The following is a 27,456-nucleotide window of genomic DNA, read 5'->3' on the forward strand; positions in this document are numbered from 1 at the left end:
GGCAGACCTGGTGACCACCTGGGTTTGGGGACAGCTGTGTTTTACACATTCATTTTAGTGAGTTAATACACTTGGAGCTTTCCCATAAATACAGCTGATCCACCAAAAATAGGTCTGAATGGTGCAGGCCACTTATACTCGGATTTCTCTTTGATAAATAGAGCACAGAACCGTAAATGTATTCTCTTCCTTATGATTTTCTTAATAACGTCTTCTTTTCTCTGGCTGAGTGAGAATACAGCATATAATACACAGAACATACAAAATATGTGTTAATCAACTGTTTGTGTCATTGGTAACGCTTCCGGTCAACAGGAGGCCACTAGCAGTTAAGTTTTGGGAGAGTCAAAAGTTACATGTGGATTTTTGACTGTACAAGGCGGGGGTCAGTGCCCCCCACCCCCCCGCCACTGTTTAAGACTCTACAGAATCTGGGTTTCTTGACTCTCTGAAAAAAAGAAAAAAAAAAAAAAGGAGAGAAAACCTGTTCCCACAGAGCAGCACGGAGCTGGAGCTAACCACTGCCCTCTCCAGACCGTATGTGTTCCCCACCAGGGGCTGCCGACCGGCCGGACTTCACATCTGCTTTTCTCGCTTCTCTAACACCCTTTGCAGGCTCTAGTCACTACCGAAAGAAGGCTCCTGCGCTGCGGCTGGAGAGAATCCTGCCTTCTGACGGGTCTGCAGAATCTGGGACGAAACAAGTGGAGCAGAGAGGTTTTGCTATTAGATCCTGAACATCCATGAGGACAGTGGCTAACTGCTTCTGAATTTCTCCAGCAGTCAGATGACCGCCACACGCTCTTTCCAACCACCAGAGCCTTCCAGATAGATCAAGGGATTTATTGTTGGACGGAAACAGTTTCGGAGCACAGATTCTGTGCTCGAGTTTCTCCTTTTTCAATTATGGACCCAGTCTGCCTGGTCCTGGGCTCTCTTCCCTCTGGGCAAGGAGACTGGGAGGCAGGGAGACTTCCCGCAGGCTTTTCCAGAGTGCGGCCAGTGTCTCAGTAAATAGGACTTAGTGTCCAGTAAAGGCCTAGAAGCAGCTGGGTTTCTTCCACTTCCCACACCTGGCTCTTCTGGAGTCTGTCCCAAGTGAGATCCATGAAACAAAAAAAGGATTCAGGGGCCAAACAGCCCAGCGGTCTTTATTGCACCCTCATGTCCGGCTTCGTCGTCCCCATTCTGATCCTGACTTGGCATCTGTAGATCCAGGCGTCGCAGGGAGCAGACGAAGAAGCGAGGAGGCTTGCAGACCAAGCTGAGTTCCTCCTTCCTGGACCCCAGGGCCGGCAGGATCAGCTGGCGCGCGTGCAGGTGAAGCGGGATGTGACGGGCCTTCGCCTGGTGCAGCCCCAGCTTCTTCAGGGTACCAAGAGACAGCTTCTGTACAAAGACAAGACAGCCTCTTGAGAGCCAGGCCAAGAGCTCGTCCTTGAGCAGCACACAGGGACAGACATTTTCCCCTTAAAGGAACCACCACTAACTCCCCTGGAAGGCACAGTGGTGTACAGCCTGCTTCAGGAACATTCCTGGAAGGGTTTGGAACCCAGGTGAGAGAAAAACCACCAGGCCAGCGAAGTTCTTATCAGCCAGTTCTCTGGCCTTCCTAGAGAATGGGCTCTGACAACAAAAGATAAACAAGTGTCCCCCACCCATCTTCACCAAAAGCATGAAAGGCTGCTTGAAGCCTCCGGAAAGTGCCCCCCCCACCACCAACCCCACCTGTCCCCAGCCTCCAAACACAATCCAAGACAAACAAATGAAGCGCAAGGGTTTTGCGAACAGATCCTGCAGCTCCGTGAGAACAGCAGCTGTTTCTCTCTAAGTGAGGTGACTAGTTTGGGTAACTAGTACAGTACAGGCAATACATCCTTGCGGTGACTCACGTCGGATTTTAACAAAGGGAAAGCGAAAGCTCCCCCACCTTAGCTGTTGCACAGACAAACCAGGGTCACCTGGGGGGCCAGCTTATTCCAGTCTGAGTACTTGTGATCACCAAGGATTGGGCAATCCAGTCCAAAAGACAGATGAACTCGAAGCTGATGTTTTACTCCTTCACAACAACAACAAGAAAAGAGAGAAAACTTGAGCAGCTCCAGAAACCATACTGTGCATTACTGTGCTTCTAACCCTATTTAACTGAAGCACAGTAAGACTGGCAACGCCGCACCTACAGCAAAGTATAAAGAAGAACAGAACAAACTATAAGCTGGTAGGAAATAAAATTACACATGCTGTTAAGACACTAAGTTCCCCTCCCCCTCAGTTCCCTTTTCACTACAGATAACCATTATCATCAACTTGGTATCTCTCCCTGCTTAACTTTTTTGTTTTTGAGACAAAGAGAAAGAGAAAGCAAGAGCACATGTGTGCAAGGGAGGGGGGCAGAGGGAGAGTGAAAGCGAGAATCTCAATCTTACCACCACTGAGCTTGTGACCTGAGTGGAAATCAAGAGTCCAAGGCTTAAGGGGGGGGGGGGAAGACCCACTCAATGACCCGTTTTGTTTTATTTTTAGATAACATTATTATAGAATGCTAAATAGTAGTGCTTTGTACATTTTTCACTGTAGCAAAATATTCATAACATAAAATGTTATCTTAACTATTTTTTGAAAAGATTTTATTTATTTTGAGACAGAGCAAGAGCAAGAGAGAGAGAGCACAAGCATCCTCCCCACCTGAAACTCTGGCCCAATTAAACGACAACTCCCCATTCCTTCCCGCTTCCTACGGCCCCCAGTAACCACTATTCTACTTGGTCTCTGAATCTAAGTGCTCTAGGTGTGTCATAATTGGAATCACGCAACATTCGTCCTGTGTTGGTTTCTTTCACTTGGCATCAAGACCAACCACATTGTGGCCCATGTCAGAATTTCCTTCCTTTTCAAGACATACTCATTCCGTCATCTGCCCGCACACTTTGTCTACGCATTCATTTGGCAGTGGCCATCGAGACTGGCTTCACCTCTTGGCTATTGGGAATAATGATGCCATGAACACTACTGTACACAGATCTTTCCAAACCCCTGCTTTCAATTCTCTTGCGTAGATACCCATGAGGATTGCTGGATTATATGGTAATTCTGTGTTTAATTTTTTTGAGAAACCGCTTTGCAGATTTTTTAAATAAATGTAAGCAAACTATTTATATCTTTCTGCTACCTACTATTTTTAAACAGCCATCCCCGCTGGAGCTCCCAGCCTCGGATTAGCACCAGAGGCACACTCTCAAACACGTCAGCTGCAATCCCAGCCCTCTCATAGCACCAGCTGCTTGGAAGAAGGGCAGGACCCAGAGCGAGGCCCTGGGCGCGGCTCAGCAGCCCTGGGCTCTTGCCATCCCCCAGCAGAAAGGTGGTGCCTCACCGGTGATGGGCTGGAGCTCCACGAGGGCAGCGGACAGAGTGCTGCTGAGCACCTGGTACTGAGTCACAGCTGTGTGCGCCTTCCGGTTGCTCCGTGCTCTCACCATCTTCCCATCCTCCATGCGGAAGCCTGGGGACAGCGTCATCTGACACCAAAGAAAGCAAGACATGGTTGCAAAGGAAGAGCAGAAAAGCCAAGCCCCTGGGGACGACAGCTCACCCACCTTGTAGTGCTGCTGCTGACCCTGCACCTCCTTCTCGATGACAGGGATGTCCACGACTCCCGCCGGGGGCACGGGGACGCACACTGTGATGGTCCTGGGCGTAACACACAGACCCTGGCTTAAGTCATAAGGTGAGCGGGGAGCTCCTCAGATTTGGCTACTTAGAGGTGTAACACTGGACCTTCTGCTCTACTGTGGTCAGTTCTTAAGAATGGAGCATCCTAAGTCATAAAGCTGTCATAGCACTTAGCCTGAGAGCTTGATACTACTCTTATGACCGCATCTTTTTTTTACTACTAAAGTAATGTATGCTAATTATAAACTATTGGGGGAAAAACCAAAAAATTATATTAATAACATAATCTTTCCTTCCAACCTTTAAAAATGAATATGTATAGGTTTGTTTGTTTTTTTAATTTATGTATTTGAGAGAGAGAGAGCGAGAGAGTGCGTGTGAGGAGGAGGGGCAGTAGGAGAGGGGAAGAGAAACCCAGGAAGGCTCTGCCCTGAGCCCGGGCTCCATTTCACCACCCTGAGATCACAACCTGAGCTGAAACCCAGAGTGGGACGTTTAATCAACTGCACCACCCAGGTGCCCCCCAAAATGAGTATGTATAGTTTAAAATGAAATGAGGGTAGGGGCGCCTGGGTGGCTCAGTGGGTTAAAGCCTCTGCCTTCGGCTCAGGTCATAATCCCACAGTCCTAGGATCGAGTCCCACATCGGGCTCTCTGCTCTTTGGGGAGACTGCTTCCTCCTCTTTCTCTGCCTGCCTCTCTGCCTACTTGTGATCTCTGTCTGTCCAATAAATAAATAAAATCTTTAAGAAAAAAAAAAAAAGTAATGAGGATAATATGGTTTTGTATCCTGTTTTTTAAAAGATGGTTAAGTCCTGACTGCATATGAAATGAATGAACAAGTAAATGAATGAATGGAATGAAAAAGTCACAGGACTGCACCTGCCCGATCTGCCAGGTAGACAAACAGGGGAACTCGGCTCAAAGTCACAGAAACAACCCCCATAACTCAATAAATATTTTGCTGGAGGTCTCCTTTCATCATGTCAGAGATGGGGAGACGACCCTTTCTTGTGTCCTTACGCTTATGCCTCCTCTAGGTCAATGATGAAGGAGTCCTGCTGGGTGGCCTATCACAGAAACGAAGCCCACTCCCACAAGTCACACACTGGACACCTCATTTTGGGCTGGTGGCAGTTTGGGCTGCCATCTGATATATTTTACCACACTTAAATTGAGTTTTAACTGCGAGCTCCCTCTTCCTAATGACACAACACTACGCTCAAATATGTTCACTCACTACATACTCCAGGAATATAATGAGGCATTGATTTAGGGAGGTACTAGTTCTGTACAGATGAACGAGACCAAAATTCCCACTCTCAATGAATTCAAAGTCTAGTAAGAAGATTCAAACAAGGGTGCCTGGGTGGCTCAGTGGGTTAAAGCCTCTGCCTTTGGCTCAGGCCGTGATCTCAGAGCCCTGGGATGGGGCCCCGCATCTGGCTCTCTGCTCAGCAGGGAGCCTGCTTCCCCCACCCCCCACCTCTCTGCTTACTTGTGATCTCTGTCGGTCAAATTAAAAAAAGAAGAAGAAGATGATGATGATAATTCAAACAAATAACCGTAACAAGCTGTTATCATAGTAAGCCAGTAGATGTTAATCAGTCGCCTGCTATGCTCTACTGCTAACTTCTACTTTGTGCACCTGGTATTTAAGGCCATCATTAACTGGGTTCCAGTCTACCTTTCCAGCATTATCTGTCAGCATTCCCCACTACAAACTACACTGCGTGCTTTCATCCTTTGTGTGTATGCATTCCCACCATCTAAAACACAGTTCTCCATCTCGTCTAGCAAATCCTATTCATTCATCAACACACAATGAACGGATTTCAATTCCTCCACAGAATGGTTACCAAGTCTAAACTTTCATAAACAATTTTCACAAATAATGTAACATCTTTCTTTAAGATTTATTTATTCTGGAGAGAGAGAGAATGAGCGCATGCGCAAGGAGAAGGAGGGACAGAGGGAGAGAAAGAGAGAAACCTGAAGCAGACTCCCTGCTGAGCTTGGAGCCCAAAGTGGGGCTTGATACCACCACCCTGAGAGCATGACCTGAGGCGAAATCGAGAGTCAGCTGACCAACCAACTTCGCCACCCAGGTGCCCCAACACTTTTTACAGACCTGCACCTGGATTACTAGTATACATGATAGTCTCAATTTTCTGTCTTTCAGCTTTTACTATGAGCTAGGTACTATGTCAAACACTTCACATGTACGTCTCATTTAACCCTTTCCTCAACTCTATTATTCTCACTTTTCCTATGAAGACAAAGCTTAGAGAGGTTTAAGAACATGCCTAAGGACCCATGCTTGTAAACGGCACAGCTGACAGTTGAACACAGATCTTGTTGAGCTTAGTTACTATGCTAAACCTCTACCATTACCTGTAATCTCTTATTACAGTGGTTTTTACATTTGATTCCACAGCAGAGTCAGCTGTGGAGCTTTTAAGAAATTCAGATGCCCATACCCATCAGACTTATTAATCAGGGCCTCTGTGGGTGGGTCTTGGCATAGAGATTTTTTAAAGGCTCCCAGGATCAGAAAGTAGCTGCAAAATCTGTAGTACAAAAAGGACTAACTTCGAAAAGATAAAAAGAGTAGCTACAAATCAAACAGAAAATAATAAACAGCCCAAGAGAAACCAGGCAAAGGAAAGAGACGGTTTGTTCACAGAAAGGGAAACTAAAAAAAACATGAGAACCCAATAAACATGCAGACAAATAACATCACTGATACACAGGGAAATAGAAAACATTTTTTTTTTCCTCATCACAGTGGCAAACCCCCAAAATGTGCTGGTCAGCTGTAGGGGGAGGTAGGTCCTCATTACCCTAGTGGGAGGAAAACCTGGCCTACCTAATAATAGTAACTATTCAAATATTAAATGTGTGAGAGGTGCCTGGGTGGCTCAGTCAGTTAAGCATCTGACTCATGGTTTCAGCTCAGCTCATGATCTTGGGGTCCTGGGATGGAGGCCCACATTAGGCCCCACTCTCAGCTGGGAGTCTGTGGGATTCTCAGTCCCTTTCCATCTCCCACTGCCCCTCCTCTGGCTCGTGTGCTCACACTCACTCACTCTCTCTCTCAAATAAATAAATCTTAAAAAAAAAAAAAAAAAACCATCACCACCAACAAAAAACAAATATTAAATGTGTATACCCTTCAACCTAGCAATTCCATCTTTAGGAATCTGTCTTAAAGATATAATCATGTATTCTTTGCAACAGACTCTGAAAAATAGAAAGTTAACTCAATGTCCATCAATAAGGAAACAATGATATAGCCATACAACAGAATACTATGAAGCTCTAAATGTACATGCAAAATGCTCTCCAAGATATACCATCCAAGTAAAATCAAGCAGGATGCAAAGCAGTGCTAAATGCACTGCCATATAATAATTCACTTATACATGCCCTGTATACAGGAAGCTTACACAAGACTAGAAAAGTGATCTCCTCTGGAGAAGAAAATTGAGTTGATGGAGGATAGCAGTAGGTTACAGTTTTGTTCACCTGTCTTTCTTCTATTAAAAAAAATGGAGGTAAACCTATATGCACTAACATGGAAAGATCTCCAAGACATAATTAAGTGGTCAAAGAAAAGTACAGTGTTGGGGTGCCTGGGTGGCTCAGTGGGTTACGTCTCCTTTCAGCTCAAGTCATGAACCCGGAGTCCCATGTTGGGCTCTCTGCTCAGCGAGGAGCCTGCTCCTCCGCTCCCTCTGCCTGCTGCTCTTCCCGCTTGTGCTCACTCTCTCTCTCAAACAAAATCTTAAAAAAAAAAGTAGTGTACAGTGTACAATGTAATACACACACACTGTATATATCAGACATGTTCATAAATACATTGAGTAAGGACCAGAGGAATAAAAACCAAACTATCCCAAGGGAAGGGACTAGAACAACAGAGTGGGTAGATTCTCCAAGAATTTTTTGCTTTATCTTTGTTTTTTGATGATTTGACCAAAGGAATGAAATCATGTATTACTTGTGTAATTAATTTTCAATAATTTTTATGTACAACCACAATGAGGAATCTCTATTCCAAGAGACTCTAAGGTCCTAAGCACTTAAGTCTCTTTCCTATTCTTTTCATACGCCCATAAGTCCTAGCACAGTGCCTTCCTTCTCTTAACAGGAGGTCCTTCCATATGAATGGACAATGAGATAAAAGGATGCCTTCATTTATACCAAGTCTACCACTGGCGATGGGCTTCATACCAGTACTTCTTTGCCACCTGACGGGTTCTAAACAACTCCTGTACTTGATGTGCCACTTCCTTCTCCCAGGCCAACACCATTACACCTGTAGTTTCTTTGTCCAGCCGGTGGCACAGATGCAAGGGCTCTGCCTTGTGGCCATGAAGCATCTTTGCCAGGATGGGCAATACGTCACTGATGCACAGCCGGACCCCAGGGCCACCTACAAAGGGAAGAGCCACAGGTTTTAGTGGCCAGTAAAAGATCCCACCAAAGAACTCTACCTGGGAAGAAAGTCAATGTTTTCACGAGCTTTATTCTGAAATGTGGTCCAGGAACTAGCAATGTCAAAGCCCAGGGAGCTTGTTGGAAAGGAATCTCAGGCTCCCAACCCAGACTATTAAATCAAAATCTGCATTTTCACAAGATGCCCAAGGGACTCACATGCCTTTTCATAATGTCTGAGAAGCACTGGCCTACAGCATGTGGCCTCCTCCTCATATATATATATATATATAATATATATTTATTAATCTACTTGCACATTCATAATAAAGTCAGCAATCAAAATGAGGAGGTCTGATATTTCACTATATAAACAAAGGTTTGAGAATTTGCCAAGTAAACTAAAGGGTGAATACAAGACTGTGAGGCTCTCCTGAGCTATTACAGAAGAGCTAAGAAGATAACCTTTAGGTGAGATGCTACTCAGTTCTATTCTAGGCCTAACTAGCCACTGAACCTGAATAGATGATTTAATCTTTCCAACTTTCAGTTTTCTCAACTATAAAATGTAAATATCTGGATAATAATTATCTCATGAAGAATGGGAAGAAAAAGATCAAGACAGAAAAAGAAAATACACACAACACTTGGCAATGTCTGACTTAATTCCTTGTCTTTATACTTTTCTCCATACCTCCCCTAAAAGCATTCTTTTAGCACAACTATGCCTTTTCCCCCAATAAATCCCTTTCCCTGCATTTTCTTTCTATCGGTCTTTCTTATCTCACTCCAGCTGTCTTAGACAACTACATTCAACATTTATTCAGAAATATTTCAATGTCCATTAAGTTCCAGGCGTCTTGGAGTTTCATTAGGTACTCTGTGCACACAAACACACAGACATTTTCCTTTTATTCTTTTTTAAGTTCTTATCATGAATACATATCTTTTGGCACTTTTAATAACATGAATGTCTTCTATATTTTATAATTTCTATAAACTCTTTAAAGGAAGTTATCTTCTATATAGGTTTATATGCAGGGTTTGTTGAAAGATTTTATTTATTTGAGAAAGAGCGAGAAAGCACGAGCAGAGGGAGAGGCAGAGGCAGAGGGAGAAGCAGGCTCCCCATTGAGCAGGGAGCCTGACTCAGGGTTCAATCTAAGAACCCTGGGATCATGTGGGAGTTAACCTGAGTTAAAGATAGACGCTTAACCAACTAAGTCACTCAGGCACTCCCAGATTTATATGTGTTTTTGTGTGTGTGTGAATCCTGTGTATGTTTTCAATAGTAGAGATCTCTCTGTAGGGCAGTTTAATCTTTGCTTTGGCTGAAACTCCGCCCCCCCCTTTTTTAATTAGTTTTCATATTGGTTTCTGTGATTGGAGTTTCTGCATGTTTAAGGTGGTCCTTCTTTGATCCTTGCCCATGCATAGTATAAGATCTAATTTTTCTCAGGTTATTCTGTCTCCACTCATGGCTTGCGGTGGCTGACTGATTTATGTTGCAGTTTGGGGCTTGTGGGTTGAGATTTTTCTGATCTTTGTTCAATGAAGATGGACTATTTTCCTTGGTCTGGACTTAACTGATGAAATTATATTCTGGATCATGTGAACAAAATATGCAATAAATCACCATAGTTAAAAAAGACCCTTGCAGGAAATTCAGAGTCATTATATGGAAATACAATTACTTATAGAAGGTAATAAACTACCAGAACACGTTATCCACAAGAGATTTATAGGCCAAAAATAGAAACAGAGTACTTATAAAAATTAGTGAATGTGGGAAAATTGTGAATAAAGGCAAAAAATATACTGGTGCCATTGTCAGAAGGAGAAATGATCTGAACCTTAATATATTAAGTGCTATCTATTTTTTTCTTATATGTCATTTCTTCTTTTCTGGTTCTTTTTTTTTTTTTTTTAATTTTATATATTTACTTGAGAGAGGGAGAGTGAATGAGGAAGGGCAAGGTATAATGGGCAGAGGGGAGGGGCAGTGGGAGAGGGAGAAGCAGACTCCCTACTGAGCAGGGAGCCTGACCCTGGGCTGTCAGAGGCATAACCCACTGAGCCACCCAGGTGCCCCTCTTCTATCCCAGTTTTGATGGAACATAACATGAAGACAAGAATCACAAAGCCTTAGTATTTCTCTATAAAAATTCCCATGGAGGTCTGAACACAGTGCATTCCAGAAATCACTGCTGACTGCCAGATGTCTGGAATGCAGAGACTGTCTTTTCTATCTCTGTCTTCAGTAGTGCCTTATATAGTACTCTACAAGAGCTTAATTATTTTGAATGCAAGTCTTCGAGCCCCACAAGTAATGTGTCAGAGTTGCCCCTAATTGTAGTGAAAACAGAAGCACCAACCTCCCTCACGTGGTCCTTACCATGCACAGGGAGACCGTAAGGTTTATTGATGACCACGAGATCCTTGTCCTGGTGCACAATCCCTCGGCTCAGTGCCTTAGCAAGCACGTTGGGGTGGACTCGTTGCAGCTGCTTTGTGAACCGTACTAGTTCTTGAACTCTCCGCTGAACAGGGCTTGTGGGCACCTATGCGGAGAGAAGGAGCGCCAGGAAAAGACTGGTGAAGACTTTCAATAAGTTTGGGTGACAATGTGGGTTGGGAATGACTATTTCTGCTTTGGACTCGCGCCTTCTCGGAATAATTTGAGAGCGGCGGTGCATGTCTGTTTTACCTATCTCCACGCAGTGCTCAGGGCTGAGGCCGGCAGGAGCCAAAGATCCAGCCCGCAGGAAGATACGGTACCATACTGACCTCTTCCCTTTCCTTTCTCCCCGTTCTTCCACAGATCCTCCACATTTCCTTAACATCTGTCCGGACCCTCCCACCTCACTCCCAGCCGGAGAACCCGGGAACGTACTGCCTCTTGGGAGTTGTGGTCCTTTCGGACTCACCGGCTGCTGCTTCGTCTTTTGTTCCTGTTTCTGGGCTCGGAGCTTCTCCGCTAATCGCTGGGCACTCATGGTCCCAGACGCAGCAGCGGCCGAACAAAATGGCTTTGAGAAGAGGCTAAAGACACTCCCCAAACGCTGCCTGGAACCCCAGACCCAGAGGCGAGGCGCGTTAGAGCTGGGCGCCGCCATCTTGTCAAAAGAGGAGGGGCGTATCTAGACCACGCGCCGAAGAGGGGCGAGAGGCAGGAGGTTTTGGGCGGGTCTTGAGGATCACGTGGAGGGTGAGGGGGCGGGCTCTGGGCCGAGTCACGTGGGGTGGTGCGCGCTGAGTGCGGCTGCGCCGGCCGGTAGCTGCAGCTGGAGCGGTGGCGTTTGGAGGAGACTCGGTGAGTGTGTAGGGAAGCCGGGCTGGGGCTAGGAAATGCCGGTTCTTCAACGCTTTAACGTTTTCGCGTCTCCGGGGCTTCTGCTCTCGGAGAGCACTGCACCGGGATCCTTTTCTCCCTGTGCGAGAAGACCCCACTCAAAAACACTTCCCCGCCCCCGCGCCCCGTGGAAGCGATGCCCCATAAACGCTCGCCCCAGAGCCTTCTTAGGCGCCTACCTCGTCCCTCTTGGCAACCACATCCCTGGTGTCCGGCCAGCCCCCTGAGGGACGCGTCGTGTCACCTCTCATTTCCTTGCCGCTCGACCTTCGGAGATGCCGGATCTCTGTAGGCTCTCCACTCCTCACCTCCTCTTTGTTTCAGGTTGTAACCTGTCCTTCTCTCCCGGGGGTGATGGGAACCCTTCCGTTATCCGGGGGCCCCCAGCCCGTATTCCTTCCTAGGGAACACCTTGAGTTTTTTGGAGTCTCCTCTCTCCTTACGCTCTCCCCGCTCCTTCCAAAGACAAGACTGAAAATACGGTAAAGAGCACGGACCTTCCCCTCCCTTTTATGCTTCCTTCATGTTTCTCCCTCCCTACTTTGCAACCACCCCAAACCCTCTCTCCCTCTCTTCCAAGGTGCAGTGTTGGAACTCCCATGCCCAAACTGCAAGCGACTCCCTCTGATTTCACCGAGGGGTATCTGGAAAGATGAACCTCTGGTTGGGGTGCTAATATGAAAAATACCTTGGGACATACCTGCCATTTGTTAAGAAACCTAATGGCGAGTTCCGAAGGGATGTTCAGAAAACTAATGGATCTGTACCGACACTAGAGGAAACAATTTTTTAAGACTGCTGAGAATGAAGGCCCCTTGAGGAGTTCCAGTAGGTAGTGGAATTAGGTTTGCGACTTACCTCTCCGAAAGGGACTGGCAGAAGGGAGCCATATTGAGAGGAGTAAAGTTGAACAGGTGAGTGGAGCAAACCTATAGAAGACTTCTTCAGTCCAAGAAGAGTTTGAGCTAGATGTTATAAGTAATGAGGCGTGTTTGAAGCTTCTTGAGCAGGAGAGAAACTCCTTCAATCCTAGAAATGAATCTGGCAGTCGAATGCAGGACAGATTCAGCCGGGATGCTGCAGTCTAGGGGAACAGTAAAGAGGTTATGCTTTATCCCGTGATCTTTCTCCCTACACTGTACTGTTCTTTGCGTTTGAACTGATTTTGGATACAAGTCAGGATGTGTGGTTGGCAACTGCTGCTGAAGTCTTGAGTACCTTGAAGACTCACTCATGGTTTCTTTGTAATCCCCACTTTAGGCACAGAGTAAACCCACAAATATTCATTCTTGTGTAATGCAGTGCATTCACAGACGTATAGTAGATGTGTCTGAACATTTGAATTGTCTTCTCTCTGTCAGTTTTTGATCTGAAGAATGGAGGTAGGAGTAAATGTATTTGTAAAGAGTGGGGAGGAAGGTTTGTGTATGTATGTTTCTGTAATAAGACAGATGATCAGGATATAAATTCAAAGAATTCCCGAGGGAGGTTGGGACACAACTTCTCCCTTTCTCTCTCTCTCTCTCTCTTTTTTTTCCTGGCAAATTCACAGGTAAGGTGAAGCCTCCTTTTCCAAGGACTCTGAAATGTGAATGTCAATATTTAAATTTATATCATTACATTAATTACAAATTTGTTTTAGGTATAGGACTTTTATGATTTTGTGTAAGGGCTCTTCCTTCCTTAACCTGTGCTTAATGGCCAATTCTTGCAGAATTGGCATTCTGTAGTAGGAAACAAATGAAGAACCAACTCAGATGTCAATGCTTGGTGACACAGAGCTTGTGTTCTTGGGTTTCAGGGTAACCCAAGGTACACACTACAGTGCCTAAGAATAAAAACACTGGTCAATTTTTTCTTCTAGAGAAGGAACTTTCAGGTTTTTCTTTTTGAAACTGTAAAGATATTTGAAGAATTCAGAGGATTTTTTTTGTTTGTTTGTTTTTTAATCATAATGCAGCTTTATCCAAAATGGGTGCAGAAGTTATATCTTAATATTTGAAGCATGTGGTTAGAGTTGCTGTCTGCATATACAGGAATTTATGCAAATATGTTGTCTGTCTTTTGTTTTTTAATGCTATATTGCCTCTTTTCCCTTCGTCATTCAATTGATTTTATTTTAGGCAGTTCATTTTCCTGTACTTACATACTTTACGACTTCAACACGTGTCACATTCTCCTTTTGTTTGGGGACTCCTCTTGTCTGTCTGTACTGTTTTCTCAGTACAAGGAAGAAAATTCTTTTAGTGGTGTCTAGTGTTGCCTTCATTCTACAAACATGACTTCTTTACGTAGATTTTGATTTATCATAGTGTGTTCCCCCCACATAACTATTTAAAGAAGTACTTGATAATTCGTTTTTGAGGCTATTTCCAGAAGCGTCCAAGAACAAGATGACGTTGTAATTTCACAAATATAAACAAAGAGTGACTAATAAAGGAACTTGTGTTTAAATATCACAAATTTAAGATTAATTAGTGGCATGAAGTTAGATTCTGACTTCTCAAATAATGATTTGCAAGTTGCAGACTATCAAGAGTTCAGTCCCTGAAGAGCAAGAAGTACTTGGATGGTTTTTGGTTTTAGATTCAAAGGGGAATTAGCAGGAACTCCTTGGAGGTGCCTTGGAAAGTGCAGTTACTGGCAGCTGGGAGATCTGGGGACTAGTCCCAGCTTAGCTGCTTGTCAACCTGAACAAGTAACTTGGGCTCAGTTTTTTTGTCCCTTTTTTTTTTTTTTTTTAAAGAGATTTTATTTATTTATTTGAGAGAGAGACATACACGCAGCGAGAGAGAGAACACAAGCAGGGGGAGCCGGAGAGGTTCGAAGCAGGCTTCCCGCTGAGCAGGGAGCCTGATGCAGGCTCCATCCCAAAGGCTTAACAACTGAGCCACCCAGGCGCCCCAGTTTTTTGTCTTTAAAAGAAGATCCTTAGAACTCCAACCTTCTATTCTTTGAAGATTTTTCCATTGACACATACTTTCTTAATAAGTGGAACTTACTTCAGATTTAGCTTGCATACATTTAGCATAAGCACAGAGAATCAGGATTCTGCTCTTGTACCTAGAGTTTAACCTTATGCCACTGAGCTAACATTTATATTTGGAGGTCACTTCATTGAATGGTGCTGGAATAGACCTTAAGATTCCCTAATATGGGGCATGAGAGGGAGTGCAGATAGAGAAAAAAATACTAGAAAGCAGTGGTCTTCTAAAACATTGTGTTATAACCCATAATATGGGTGTTAGTTACTTTTTCCATTTCAGCATTTTATTTGGCTTTTGAGTGATGGTCAAGACAGGTCTGGCTTAGACCAGTACTTCCCAAACTTTTTCATATCATGGTAGAAAATGGTAGAAAATTGGAGGGTGCGCGCAGAAGACAGCTGGCTCGCCTGGGAGCTGAGGCTAAGTCCAGTCCCCATCTGACCACACCATAGGCTGAGGAGATCCCTAGCCTGTGGCCTTTTTGACCATTTAGGAAAGTCAGCATTACTACACAATCAAGGTCTTTGACTAGTGCTAACTATTGAAAGGAATTGTATATTTAGTTGTATTTGTTAAATTGTCCTCTAATTTATTTCTCTCTTAAGTGCTTTTATGCTTTTGGCTAGTTTATATTTGAAGATCTTACTTACCCTTACAAAGTGACCTTTCTAAACGTTTTTAAAAAGTAGTTAACTGGTGAAGAGATGGGAAATGCTTTTGTCATAATGTTTTGACGTTCTTAGATTACAGGCAGTTTTGCTCTGCCTATTTAGAGAAAATACAGAGAATTTTTTTAAATAGTTTATGTTTTTCATTATAAAAGTAATAGAGAAAATGTGTAGAGGGGGGAGAAAATCTTTCATAGCTCTGTTTCCCAAATACTGTTAATATCATGTTTTTTCTAGTTTTTTTAATCATGCATTTTTTTCTTAATTGTAAATTTCAAACATTTATACAAGAAAAAATAATGAACCCCATGTTTCCATCCACCAGCCTCTACAACCAACCAGCACAGGGCCACTCTTGTTCTGCACCCACCCTGACCTCCCAGATGATGTTGAACCATCTGTAAACACTTCAGTGTGTGTGTCTGTAAAAGATAAGAACTGGTTTTTAACAAAACTACAATACCATTATCACACCTTTCTTAGTATCACTAAGCAAGGAGTCAGTGGACAAATTTTGCAGCTGGTCTCTCTTTTTAAGTAGTTAATTTGTTTGCATCAGGATTCGAGAAAAGCCCTCACATCATGCATGCTCTTTTAATTAGAAAAATAAAACTGGGCATTCAGAAGGGACATGCAGCCTGTACCTTAAGGATGTTCAGAGCGCATTGGCTCAGAGCTTGCACTGTGGATTCTGCAACCTGCTATCTCTTTAACCTTGTGCAGGTTACTTAACCTCTCTCTCTTGAGCTTCTTTGTCTTGTGAAATGTGGATAGTGTCTGCCTTAGGACTCCTGTAAGGATTAAGTGAGTTCATGCAGGTTAAAGCGCTTGTGTAGAACTTAGCACATGGTTAAGGCCCAAAAAATATTAGGTATGTCCTGCATACCAGTATAGCACCAGGTTCATAGATTGATAAGTAAGCCTTCAATAGGGTAGGAATCAAGAGATATGGAATTTAGCCTAATTCTGCCACTTAGGTGACTCACTTTAGTGTTTTGGACCTTAAATTTGTCACCCCAAAAAGCAGGTGTGGTGAAGAATTAGATGATTTCTGAAATTCCAGTGCTTGCCAGAAGTAAGGCAGCGTGGTATTTTGAGCATGAGCTTTGAAAACACTGGGGTTTGCACAAGGCTTTGTCATTTACAAGCATTTATTCTCAGCCTCCTTTTTTCCATATGTGTCACATAATTAGTAATACCTAATAGTATTGTTGCAGTTATCAACAAGATCAATATATGGGATGCCTAGCATGTAGAAGGTACTCAAGTTATTAGCATTTCGTGGTTATAAATTAAAATAAGATCATTACATTAGAGCATTTTCTATACATTGGAAGAGTGAAGATGGAAAACCATGGTTCTAGAACATAAATGATATAAAACTGTGGGACTATTCAACCATGTGGTTGGATAAAAGCCAGATAATGTCAGGATCTCTGTAGAAATTCAAGAAGGTATTTGCAACAGATAGTTGCTCAAGTTGAATAAATCTGTTTTCTGCATTTGAAAATTTGAACAATAGTAAGTTAAAGATTAGATTGTTGTTTGTGTGTGTTTCAGTTGTTAATGATTGGAATATACTGTAAGCATTTTATTCTAATGATATTGTTGCGTTAACGAAAATCATCTCCACTGTTAATAGGAGAGCTGCACTGTTATAACTGAGTTAGAAAACCAAACCCACGCTGGAGTTTACTGATCCCCATGTACTAGGCAACATTTCCCCAACTTGCTTGATGGGGAGAACCGCCTTTGTACCTTTAAATCTACACATCCCTCCTCTAGAAATTTTGATTCAGGAAAATGTTGAGTTAAAAGCTCAGGAATCTGTTGCCCTCACTCCTTCCCGCTCAACAAGGCCTCCAGCTAAAAAGTTCATTTGTTTATGGATAGACTGGAAGAAATGTTAGGTTACTAAAGCATGTAGAAAGAAAAATGGCAGATTTTAAATGTTGCTATTTTTTCCCTTCTTATTTTGTTTTTTGTTAAAGTAATCAACATACATGGTTCAAAGAGTGCTAGAAGGATGGGGTGGAGGGCAGTCCCTCCATTCTCCCCACCTCATAATCTCCTTCTTTAGAGGCAACCACTCTGTTATTTTGCTCTTTTCTCAGGCATTATCTTCATATTTTTAAATCATTTCATATGTTATGTCTTGCTTTTTTCTCCCCCAGTGATTAGCCTGTTGAGCTTGATGATCTGTCTCAGTTCCTCTCTTGTGTTTAGGTTGACCTTTGACTGTTTTTTTCACATACGTGCATACTATTAATTTTTTCCCAGATGCTCCAACATAATTGCCACATTCTTATCAGTAATATTTTCCATGAGCTCAGATGTGTCACTTGATGTTTCCAATGGAGAACTATTCAGGTATCATTCAGGAACTACCCTTGTCCTTCTCTCTCCTCATGGGCTGTCACCCATGACCCATTTCTTGGCTTGCCTCTTTATTTCCTAAGAAGTATTTGAATGCCCATAATACTTGTCTGGTAGTTTGGAAATGTTATAGAATTCTAGGTTGGAAGTAATTTCCTCTCCGAATTTTGAAGGAATGATTGTGCTGTCTGGTGTCTGTAATTGCTCTAGAGACGTAGCAATCAAATCCTTTTTTATGAGACCTTATTTCATTGGTTTTTTTCTTTTCTCTCTTACTGGAAGCTTTGAGAATATTCTATCCCTGGTGTTCCGGGCTTTCTTAATGAGGTACCAGAGTATGGGACTTTCCTCATCTACCGTTCTGGTTCTCAGCGGACCCTTTCATCCTGGAAAGTAACGTCCTTCCATTCTGGGACATTATCTTCTTCTATTTCTCTGATTTCCCCCTCCTCCCCTCTTTTCTTTTTCTTTGATCCCCTTTTGTAACATCCATTCTTGTTATATGGCACTGGTAGCTTCAGAGAGGACCCATTAAAGTTTTTCAGTTTTTGGTCTCTGCATTGGAGCAGCTTTCCATAGTCAGTTGCTAGAATGAATATCAGCCCCCCCCCAAAATGGCAAGCCCCTGCATGTAATGAGAACTTAGTGCTTCACCCCACGGTTTTACAGAGCCCATTAAGCCATGTCCAGCAGGACTGGGGATGGTCCAGCCATCTGCTCTCTCCCTCCTCAGTCTCATTCACCCTCATTCCCTCACTGCCCTCACTGCCCTCAGGCACTAGAAATGTACTGCTGCTTTCTTTTTTTTTTTTTTTTTTTTTTTTAAAGATTTTATTTATTTATTTGACAGAGAGAGATCACAAGTAGGCAGAGAGGCAGGCAGAGAGAGAGAGAGAAGCAGGCTCCCTGCTGAGCAGAGAGCCCGATGCGGGACTCGATCCCAGGACCCTGAGATCATGACCTGAGCCGAAGGCAGCGGCTTAACCCACTGAGCCACCCAGGCGCCCCTACTTTCTTTATTCTACTGTAGAAGCACCTGCTACTGCTCTTTTGATGAATCTATAGGCTATTTGAGTACTGTTAAAAAATTAATCTTACTCAGATGAAGGAAGAAAAGTTGAAAGAAAAAAATGAAAAGAAAGATTTATAGGTAATGCAGAAAATTCCTTGTAAAAGCAGGGGCAAACTCTAACAAATACAGTTTTCTGAACTGATGAGTGTGAAACCAGCAGGCTTGCACTTCTTCCAAGAGTTTTTCTTGAAAACCGCTTTTCTCCACGGAAATCAAAATATCAGTGGTCATTAACACCAGGTGGGATTACAGGGTGGTTTTCATTTGCTCTTTGTACTTTACTGTACTTGACATATTTCCGACGGGGCCTACTGGGGACCTTTTCCTTTGCTAGTCAAGGAGGAGAGGTGCTTTCTTTTTCCTGATAAAGTGTCCATGTCCCTTGGGCTCTAGCTGCTCAGCCCTCTGTCGCTGCTCCCACCAGTGAGCCCCTCCCTCCTTCTTGCACTGACCTCCTTTGCTCTTTAACAAAGTATGTTTTTAGGTCTTCCTAACCTGTTTTCCTCTTACCTGTTTCTTTCCTCAGGTACTTTTACTGGCTACTTTTTAAGACTGATGCTACCTGCGCAGCAAAGCAGTGTTTTTAAAGTCGTTCGTTCGAACTTTGCCTAAGCTTTCTAGTTGTGGTGGCCCCTGTAGCAGATCATAGCTCCTTTTTTTTTTAGCTTTCAGATTCTTGGTTCAGGACCAAATAATGCATTCATCTCTCAGTTCATTTCCGGGTCAAAGAGATTTTTTTTCAGTTCATTTTTATTAGGAAAAAGCAAATATCCTGGAAAGAATATCAAGGTAGACTAAGGTTACAAGCTTAAACTTCTCCCTTGAGTTGCCTTTCATCAATCATTCTCTTGCTCTTAATGATGATCGAAATTGACTTACAAGCGCATTCGTAAAGTATATTCTTTCAAAATCAATAAATACTTGCATTGGCCTTGAAACAGAAGGAGGGAAATAATCACATAGCCCTGTGACCCAGAGATTATTTCTGCCAGTCAGAGACCTAACAACACATGATAAGGTACAGATTGTTGAACTGTTTTTTGACCTTTAAGTCTGAAGTATGTCTGAAAGTATGTTTGAGTTGTGAAGGGCTGCGTAATCCAGGTGTCTCCTGGGTCGCAAACGCAGGAGAGGTCTGAGCTGGGAGATTGAGATAAGGAAGACCTTAGCATTTAGTTGGTATTCTAAGCCATTGGAGTAGCTGGTAGGGGTGGGGAGAGTATGTGAAGTGACCGGATGGAGAGCCTAAAGCAGTTTGCTGAGGACCCTGAATATTTGGGGATGGGACAGAGGAAGAAGAGCTTACCCCAGAGAGACAGGAGGAGACTCAGGAAAATCCGATATCCAGAAGAGAATGGAGTTAAATGTCAGATGCTTCCAAGACCTAAAGGAGGATGAATACTAATTATTTCACTGAATTTTCCCATGGTGGTATCTATCTCCGATAAAGCTTTTCTTGATCTCCCTTGAGCACAGTTGTTGATCTTTCCTGTACCTCATGCAAGTATATTAAACCTAGCACAAATGTGTTATAAATATTTGTTTACAGTTCTATTTCCCTTTAAAGGCATGGCCCTTGGGGCGCCTGGGTGGCTCAGTGGGTTAAGCCTCTGCCTTCAGCTCAGGGTCCTGGGATCGAGCCCCGCATCTGTCTCTCTGCTCAGCGGGAAGCCCACTTCCTCCCTCTCTCTGCCTGCTTCTCTGCCTACTTGTGATCTCTGTCAAATAAATTAAATAAATCTTTAAAAAAAAAAAAAAGTCATGGCCCTTCAGGTTTTGATCTTAGTCATCTTTGGTGAGACCATATTCCATTGTGTGTTCACAATGTTGTACTTCAGGTGCTTGCTTCGGTAGCACATACACAATGTGGACTTCAGCCTCCCAGTGTGTTAATAGCTAATGCGTTAATAGCTGTGTGACCCATAGCAAATTATTTAGCATCTGTGTGCCTCAGTTCCATTATCTGTGGTATCTGTGGTATGTGATAATATTAGTGTCCACTTCATAGAAGAGTGAGCATTTGTAAAGCGTAGACAACAGTGCCTGGCTCATTTTAAATACGATATAGTGTTTAGTGGCGGTGAGGGGGGTGTGGTAATAATAATATTGTTAGCATAGTGCCTGGCATTTAATGGGTAGTTGAATGTGAAAATTCAACAGTTTGAGACTAATACAATCCCTGTCATTCTAAACTGTAAGCATATACAGAATGTAGTCATGATCAGGCCATAGGAAAACTGTGCAATAGAAGTGGACAGGGTATATGCTGTGGTGAGTGCTGTGAAGTGTGTAAGCCTGACAGTTCACAGACTGGTACCCCTGGGGCAAATAATACATTATATGTTAATAAAAATAATTTATAAAAAGAAGTGAACCAAAAATTCTTTTAAAGATTTTACTTATTTATTTGAGAGAGAGAACATAAGCAGGGGGAGTAGGAGAGGGAGAAGCAGTCTCCCCGCCGAGCAGGGTGCCTAGTGAGATGTGGGGCTTATCCTAGGATCCATGGATCATGACTCAAGGGGAAAGCAGACTCTTTTTTTTTTTTAAGATTTTATTTATTTATTTAACAGAGAGAGAGATCACAAGTAGGCAAAGAGGCAGGCGGGGATGGTGGGGGTGGGGGGAAGCAGGCTCCCTGCTGAGCAGAGAGCCAGATGCAGGGCTCCATCCCAGGAACCTGAGATCATGACCTGAGCCGAAGGCAGAGGTCCAACCTACTGAGCCACCCAGGCACCCCAGAAAGCAGATTCTTAACAGACTGACCACCCAGGTACCCCAAAAGTGGACAGAATTAAGTGCACATAGCTTTGTTTTATAAAGCAAATCTATAGGCTTTTCCCAAAAGTATTATGTAATCTTAGTTTCTTTTCATGTAGTGGGGAAGGAGAAAACCAAAAGATGAGGATTTCCAAAACAGGTGAGAATTTCTATGTGTAGCACTGAAAATTAGCCTTAAACAGGTGGGTGGTGGAGCTCAGTCACAGGTTTTGTTTGGTATGAAAGATGCAACACTTCAGCTTGATCCATTCACTCTGTTTCTACAGCTTATAAAATTAAAAGTATCTGTTGATCTCTTAGACCTCAAATTAACTCATAGTGGGCATATACCTTTCAGTCAGCAAGTGAGCATTTAACTGCGCCATCTAGACACTTACTGTTTAACAGAGAACGTGTTAGGGGCTGGGGATAGGATGATAAATAAGACAGACTGTACTTGTCCTAAAAGAGGGCAATTATTCTTATGGGAGAGGCCTGTCATTCCAAGTGTTAAGAGATGCAGATAAGGAGCGGAAGTGTAAATGGGGTTGAAGGGGGTGGATAAGCAGACTCCATGAGGTAACAGGTAAGCTGAGGCTTCAAGGATGGGAGGAAGGCAGAAATATTGGGAATATATACCACCCTAAGCCACGTTCTGTGCGTGAGCCAGAAAAGTGTGTGTGTCCTATGTGGCTCTAGAGCCTGGCGAATGAGGGAGAGGGGTGGGTGGGGTGTTAGAAAGAGGACTGCTGGTGTCAGATCAAGCTGGGTCTTGTAGCCATGATGTGAGGAGTTTCATTTTATTAACCACAGTGAGAAGCCATTGAATGTTTTTAAACTGTGAGTCAATCCTATTTGTGTTTTGAAATCCCTTTTGCCTCTGTATAAGCTTTTCTTCTTCTCCAGCCGTGCATAAAGAAAGCACTTTAGATAGATTTAATACATAAAATACAGAAACTGATTTCTTAGTCTTGAAATACGGATGTCCTGGAGTCATTTGCCAGAAAGAGTACTTGCCTTAAGAATCAGTTTACATCTTAGATGTCAGAAACTTGAGTCACAAAAATAAAATGATTTATATATAAAAATGTTCAGTTAGTGTCAGAGGATAGTCTTGAAACCTTAATTCTGAAATCCTTCTTTTGCCGGCTAGAATCAGATTACTGTCACTGACTGTTACGATCATTACCATATCTGGAAAATGATAGTCTGGATGTGGATTTGCTGTGCACGCCATGTTCACAGGAATGTGGCTTTTCCCATATGTTCCATTTTAAAAGGAAATGGTCTTTCATGGTTTTTGCTACATTAAAAACATTAATGGGGTATTTCTTTTAGTAGGAAATGTGTTGTCTGTAATACAGGAAATTCTTTCTTGTAATTCAAATCATGAGCAACATTTTGCATCTGAGTTGGTTTAGTCAGTAAAACCTGAACGTCCACCGTGTGCCAGGTACTGTTCTAGGATCTTTTTTTTTTTTTTTTAAAGATTTATTTATTTATTTGACAGAGAGAGATCACAAGTAGGCAGAGAGGCAGGCAGAGAGAGAGGGGGAAGCAGGCTCCCCGCTGAGCAGAGAGCCCGATGTGGGGCTCAGTCCCAAGAACCCGGGACCATGACCTGAGCTGAAGGCAGAGGTTTAACCCACTGAGTCACCCAGGCGCCCCTTCCTTTTTTAAAATTTTTTTTTTCTTCAAGATTCTATTTATTTATTTATTTGACAGAGAGAGATCACAAGTAGGCAGAGAGGCAGGCAGAGAGTGAGAGAGGGAAGCAGGCTCCCTGCTGAGCAGAGAGGCTGATGTGGGACTCAATCCCAGGACCCTGAGATCATGACCTGAGCCAAAGGCAGAGGCTTAACCCACTGAGCCACAAGGGCGCCCAAATACATGGAGTCTATCTTTTTCCTTAGGATTTTATTTATTTGACAGAGTGTGCACACAAGCAGGGGAAGTGGCAGGCAGAGGGAGAGAGAGAAGCAGGGCTCAATCCCAGGACCCTGGGATCATGATCTGAGTCAAAAGCAGGCACTCAGTAGACTGAGCCACCCAGGCAGCCCTCTGTTCTAGGATCTTGGGATATATTGTGAACTAAACAAAGATTCCTACCTTTGAAAAGCTTACTTCCCAGGAGGCACATGACAAATAATGAACATAATTAGTATATTTATTATGCTTGTCATAAATGTAATTAGCATGTTAGTGGTATGGGCTTTAAAATAAAAATAAAATGGTTAGGGGAGCCTGGGGAGCTCAGTTGGTTGAGCATCTGACTCTTGTTTGTGGCTCGGGTCATGATTGCAGGCTCATGGGATTGAGCCCTGCGTTGGGCTCTGTGCTCAGTGCCAAGTCTGCTTGGGATTCTCTCCCTCCCCCTCTGCCCTTACCCCTGCTCATGCACATGCTCTCTCTAAATAAATAAAATCTTTAAAAAGTAGAGCAGCTAATGCATTAAGTGGAGAGGTAGCACATTTAAGTAGGGTGTTTGGGCTAGCATCATTGAGAAGGTATGATTTGAGCAAAAACTTGAAACTTGGAAAAAGCATACCAGGCAGAAGGAACGACCAATACAAACAAAAGACCCTAGACCAGAGTGTACCGGGCCTATATGAGTACCAGGAAGGAGACTAGTGTGTCCAGAGAGAGGGATGGAGTTCCTTGGCTTTCTAGGAAGGAGTTTCTCCTCAGTCAATTTCAAAGAAGTTCATAAGCCAAAAATACATGATACCATGATAGGACTAAGAATTTCCATCCTGTGAATGTTCTGTAGATGGTAGTCGATGAACACCTACACTCATGTCGTGAATTAGATAATTCCAAAGTAACACAAAATCTAAGTTAATTTCATAGAGCAGCTGAACATACAAAAATCTCTTATTCTGTGAATAAGAAATGATGTTGGATCACATGCTCTTAAGACCTAGCATTTAGTAAAAGCTGAAACTTTCCTGTTCCAGTTTATAGGTCTCCAGGTTGAAGCCAAAAGCCTTTGTTCTATAGCAAAGAATGGCAGGGGTGCCAAAGGTTCTTGTCTCTAGAAGGAGCAGGGATAGTCTTGGGCTTAGGAAATCCTTAGGGAAACTGCCCTTTAAGAGCAGGTTTGGTTTACTTCCCTTATTTCTTCCAAACTCAGTAGCTGTAAATCCTTTTAACATTTTTAATTAGGTGGTCTCATTTTCTAATTTTCTGTTTTTTGATTCTGTGAAGTTTTCCTTGTGTTTAAGAGTTTCCAGTGTAGGGCGCCTGGGTGGCTCAGTGGGTTAAGCCGCTGCCTTCGGCTCAGGTCATGATCTCAGGGTCCTGGGATCGAGTCCCGCATCGGGCTCTCCGCTCAGCGAGGAGCCTGTTTCCTCCTCTCTCTCTCTGCCTGCCTCTCTGCCTATTTGTGATCTCTCTCTGTCGAATAAATAAATAAAATCTTAAAAAAAAAAAAAAAAAGAGGGGCGCCTGGGTGGCTCAGTGGGTTAAGCCTCTGCCTTCGGCTCAGGTCATGATCTCAGGGTCCTGGGATCGAGTCCCATACAAGGCTCTCTGCTCAGCGAAGAGCCTGCTTCCCCCTCTCTCTCTGTCTGCCTCTCTGCCTACTTGTGATCTCTCTCTGTCAAATAAACAAATAAAATCTTAAAAAAAAAAAAAAAGTTTCCAGTGTAAATCATCACGCTACATTCATAAGGTCCTAATCAATGACAATCTAGTAGAGTATTGCCTAAGTCCCCTGCATGCCGGGTGGTTTACATTGGTGCGTGGGTTCAGTGCCCTGTGTTTCAGACACACTGTGTGCTTTGTAAAGACCCAATTTACCCAGTGCGATCACTGGGTTGTTCCAGCCATACCTTCCGTAATCTTTTCCCATGCCTCTGAATTTTACTTTTCATAGAGTATTTTTTTATAAATTTTTAATTCTTTTTCATCGATTCCTTTCCCAATTTGTCATTTTGTTGTTGTTTTGGGGTGGGTTTTTTGTTTTTTTTTTTTTGAGTCCTATCTATGCATTGCTGTACATTGTTTCTACGCTAGTTTCCCACAAAGTTGAAGTTGAAGTAAGACCACTAAAGAAAATACTCAGACACATGGGTATTTGACCTGCTGAAGCAAAACATTCTACAGTTGACCTTGAATAATGCAGGCTTGACCTACATGGATCCACTTATATGTAGATTTTTTTTTCATCATGATAAGTGTACTCTTTAATCCTTATTCCCAATTTTACTCTTCCCTCCTCCCCTCCTCTCATCTGGGTACCATCAGTTGTTTCTCTATAGTTAAGAGTCTGTTGGGGTGCCGGGTTGATTCAGTTGGTTAAGCATCAGACTCTTGATCTCAGCTCAGGTCTTGATCTCAGGGATGTGAGTTCAAGCCCAGAGTTGGACTCCACGCTGGATGTGGAGCCTCCTTTAAAAAAAAAAAAAAAGAAGTCTGCTTCTTGGTTTGTCTCTTTTTTTTCCCCCTTTGCTTTTTTTTTAAAAATATTTTATTTATTTATTTAATTATTTATTTGACAGAGATCACAAGTAGGCAGATAGGCAGAGAGAGAGAGAGAGAGAGGAGGAAGCAGGCTCCCCACTAAGCAGAGAGCCCAATGCGGGGCTCGATCCCAGGACCCTGGGATCATGACCTGAGCCAAAGGCAGAGGCTTTAAACCACTGAGCCACCCAGGCACCCCTGTTTTGTTTTTAAATTTCACGTGAGTGAGATCTTACAGTATTTGCCTTTCTTTTACTGCCTTATCTTGCATAGCATTATATTCTCTAGCTCTGTCCATGTTGTTGCAAATGGCAAGATTTGATTCTATATGATTAATATTCCATTTTATGTATATACCGTTTCTTCTTCATCAGTTCCATTATTGATAGACATTTGGGCTGCTTTCATTGTTTGGCTGGTGTAAATAATGCTGCAGTAAACATAGTGGTGCATGTATCCCTTTGAATTCGTGTTTTTGGATAAATATCCAGTACTGCGATTACTGGATTGTAGGGTAGTTCTATTTTTAATTTTTTTTTTAAAGATTTTATTTATTTATTTTACAGAGAGAGATCACAAGTAGAGAGGCAGGCAGAGAGAGAGAGGGAAGCAGGCTCCCTGCTGAGCAGAGAGCCCGATACGGGACTCGATCCCAGGACCCTGAGATCATGACCTGAGCTGAAGGCAGTGGCTTAACCCACTGAGCCACCCAGGCGCCCTATTTTTAATTTTTTGAGGAACCTCCATACTGTTTTCCACAGTGGCTGCAGCAGTTTGCATTCCAACCAACAGTGCAAGAGGGTTCCTTCTTCTCCACATCCTTGCCAACACTTGTGATTCGTGTTTTTGAGTTTAGCCATTCTGACAGGTGTGAAGTGATTATCTCATTGTAGTTTTGATTTACATTTTCCTGATGATGAGTGACGCTGAACATCTTCAGTGTGTCGTTGGCTCTCTGTATGTCTTTGGAGAAATGTCTGTTCATGTCTTCTGCCTATTTTTAATTGGATTGTTTTTTGGGTGTTGAGGTGTAGCAGTTCTTTATATATTGTGGGTTCTAATCCTTTTTGGACTTGTCATTTGCAAATATCTTCTCCCATTCAGTAGGTTGCATTTCAGGTTTGTTGGTTGTTTCCTTTCTTGTGAAGAAACTTTTTATGCTCATGTAGTCGCAATATTTATTTTTCCTTTCGTGTCCCTTGCCTCAAGAGACATATCTAGAAAAATGTTACAGCCAGTGTCCGAGAGATTACTTCCTGTGTTCTCTTCTAGGATTTTTATAGTTTCAGATCTCACATATATGTCTTTAATCAATTTTGAGTTTATTTTGTGTGTGGTGAAAGAAAGCGGTCCACTTTCGCTATTTTGCATGTGGATGTCCAGTTTTTCCAACACTGTTTATTGAACAGACATTTTCCCATTGTATATTCATTTTTCCTTTGTCAAAGATTAATTGACCTTATAATTGTGGGTTTATTTGGGGGTTTTCTGTTCTATTCCATTGATCTATTTGTCTGTATTTGTGCCAGTACCATACTAATTTAATTATTACTGCTTTGTAACATAATGTGAAATCTAGGGTTGTGGTATCTCCTATTTTGTTTTCTCTTTTTCAAGATTGCTTTGGCTAATTTGAGTCTTTGTGGTTCCATACAGATTTCAGGA

General features: G+C 42.9%; 2 protein-coding genes across 9 annotated transcripts in view; one reads left to right on the forward strand and one right to left on the reverse strand.

Moving 5' to 3' along the window:
* Positions 1-268: 268 nt before the first annotated feature.
* On the reverse strand, positions 269-11,282 carry RPUSD4 (RNA pseudouridine synthase D4). Of its 3 annotated transcripts, none has more exons than XM_032360550.1 (7): positions 11,040-11,279; positions 10,508-10,673; positions 7,909-8,110; positions 3,597-3,690; positions 3,374-3,518; positions 1,962-2,059; positions 269-1,389 (listed from the first exon to the last, which is right to left on the reverse strand). In XM_032360550.1, the coding sequence occupies exons 1-7, from the start codon at positions 11,226-11,228 to the stop codon at positions 1,126-1,128; spliced, it is 1,158 nt and encodes a 385-aa protein (XP_032216441.1). In that variant the 5' UTR covers positions 11,229-11,279; the 3' UTR covers positions 269-1,125. The 3 variants fall into 3 exon arrangements, with proteins under 3 accessions (XP_032216441.1, XP_032216443.1, XP_032216442.1); XM_032360552.1 differs by lacking the exon at positions 11,040-11,279 and adding an exon at positions 10,900-10,987; XM_032360551.1 differs by lacking the exon at positions 1,962-2,059 and having other exon boundaries at positions 11,040-11,282.
* A 37-nt stretch (positions 11,283-11,319) lies between these two features.
* FAM118B (family with sequence similarity 118 member B) overlaps positions 11,320-27,456 on the forward strand; it is a 51,229-nt gene continuing 35,092 nt past the window's right edge. For 2 of the 6 annotated variants that reach the window (XM_032360559.1, XM_032360561.1), the window contains exons 1-2: positions 11,324-11,425; positions 12,045-12,378. The gene's annotated coding sequence lies outside the window, so the exon portion shown is untranslated. Of the gene's footprint in view, positions 11,426-12,044; positions 12,379-27,456 lie in introns of all 6 variants that reach the window. The other 4 variants (XM_032360558.1, XM_032360555.1, XM_032360557.1 and 1 more) reach the window with 3 other exon arrangements.

This window comes from Mustela erminea, chromosome 9 (genome assembly GCF_009829155.1).
Source record: "Mustela erminea isolate mMusErm1 chromosome 9, mMusErm1.Pri, whole genome shotgun sequence".
Taxonomy (NCBI): Eukaryota; Metazoa; Chordata; class Mammalia; order Carnivora; family Mustelidae; genus Mustela; species Mustela erminea.

What these genes read in the sequence shown, in the direction of transcription:
- RPUSD4 (XM_032360550.1), bottom strand. Translation starts at nt 11,228, where the DNA reads ATGGCGGCGCCCAGCTCTAACGCGCCTCGCCTCTGGGTCTGGGGTTCC. An exon ending in GTCAGCAGCAGCACTACAAG is followed by an intron (nt 3,519 to 3,596) that starts GTGGGTGAGCTG and finishes CTTTGGTGTCAG; the next exon opens with ATGACGCTGTCCCCAGGCTT. An exon ending in GGAGCTCCAGCCCATCACCG is followed by an intron (nt 2,060 to 3,373) that starts GTGAGGCACCAC and finishes GTTGTTGTGAAG; the next exon opens with GAGTAAAACATCAGCTTCGA.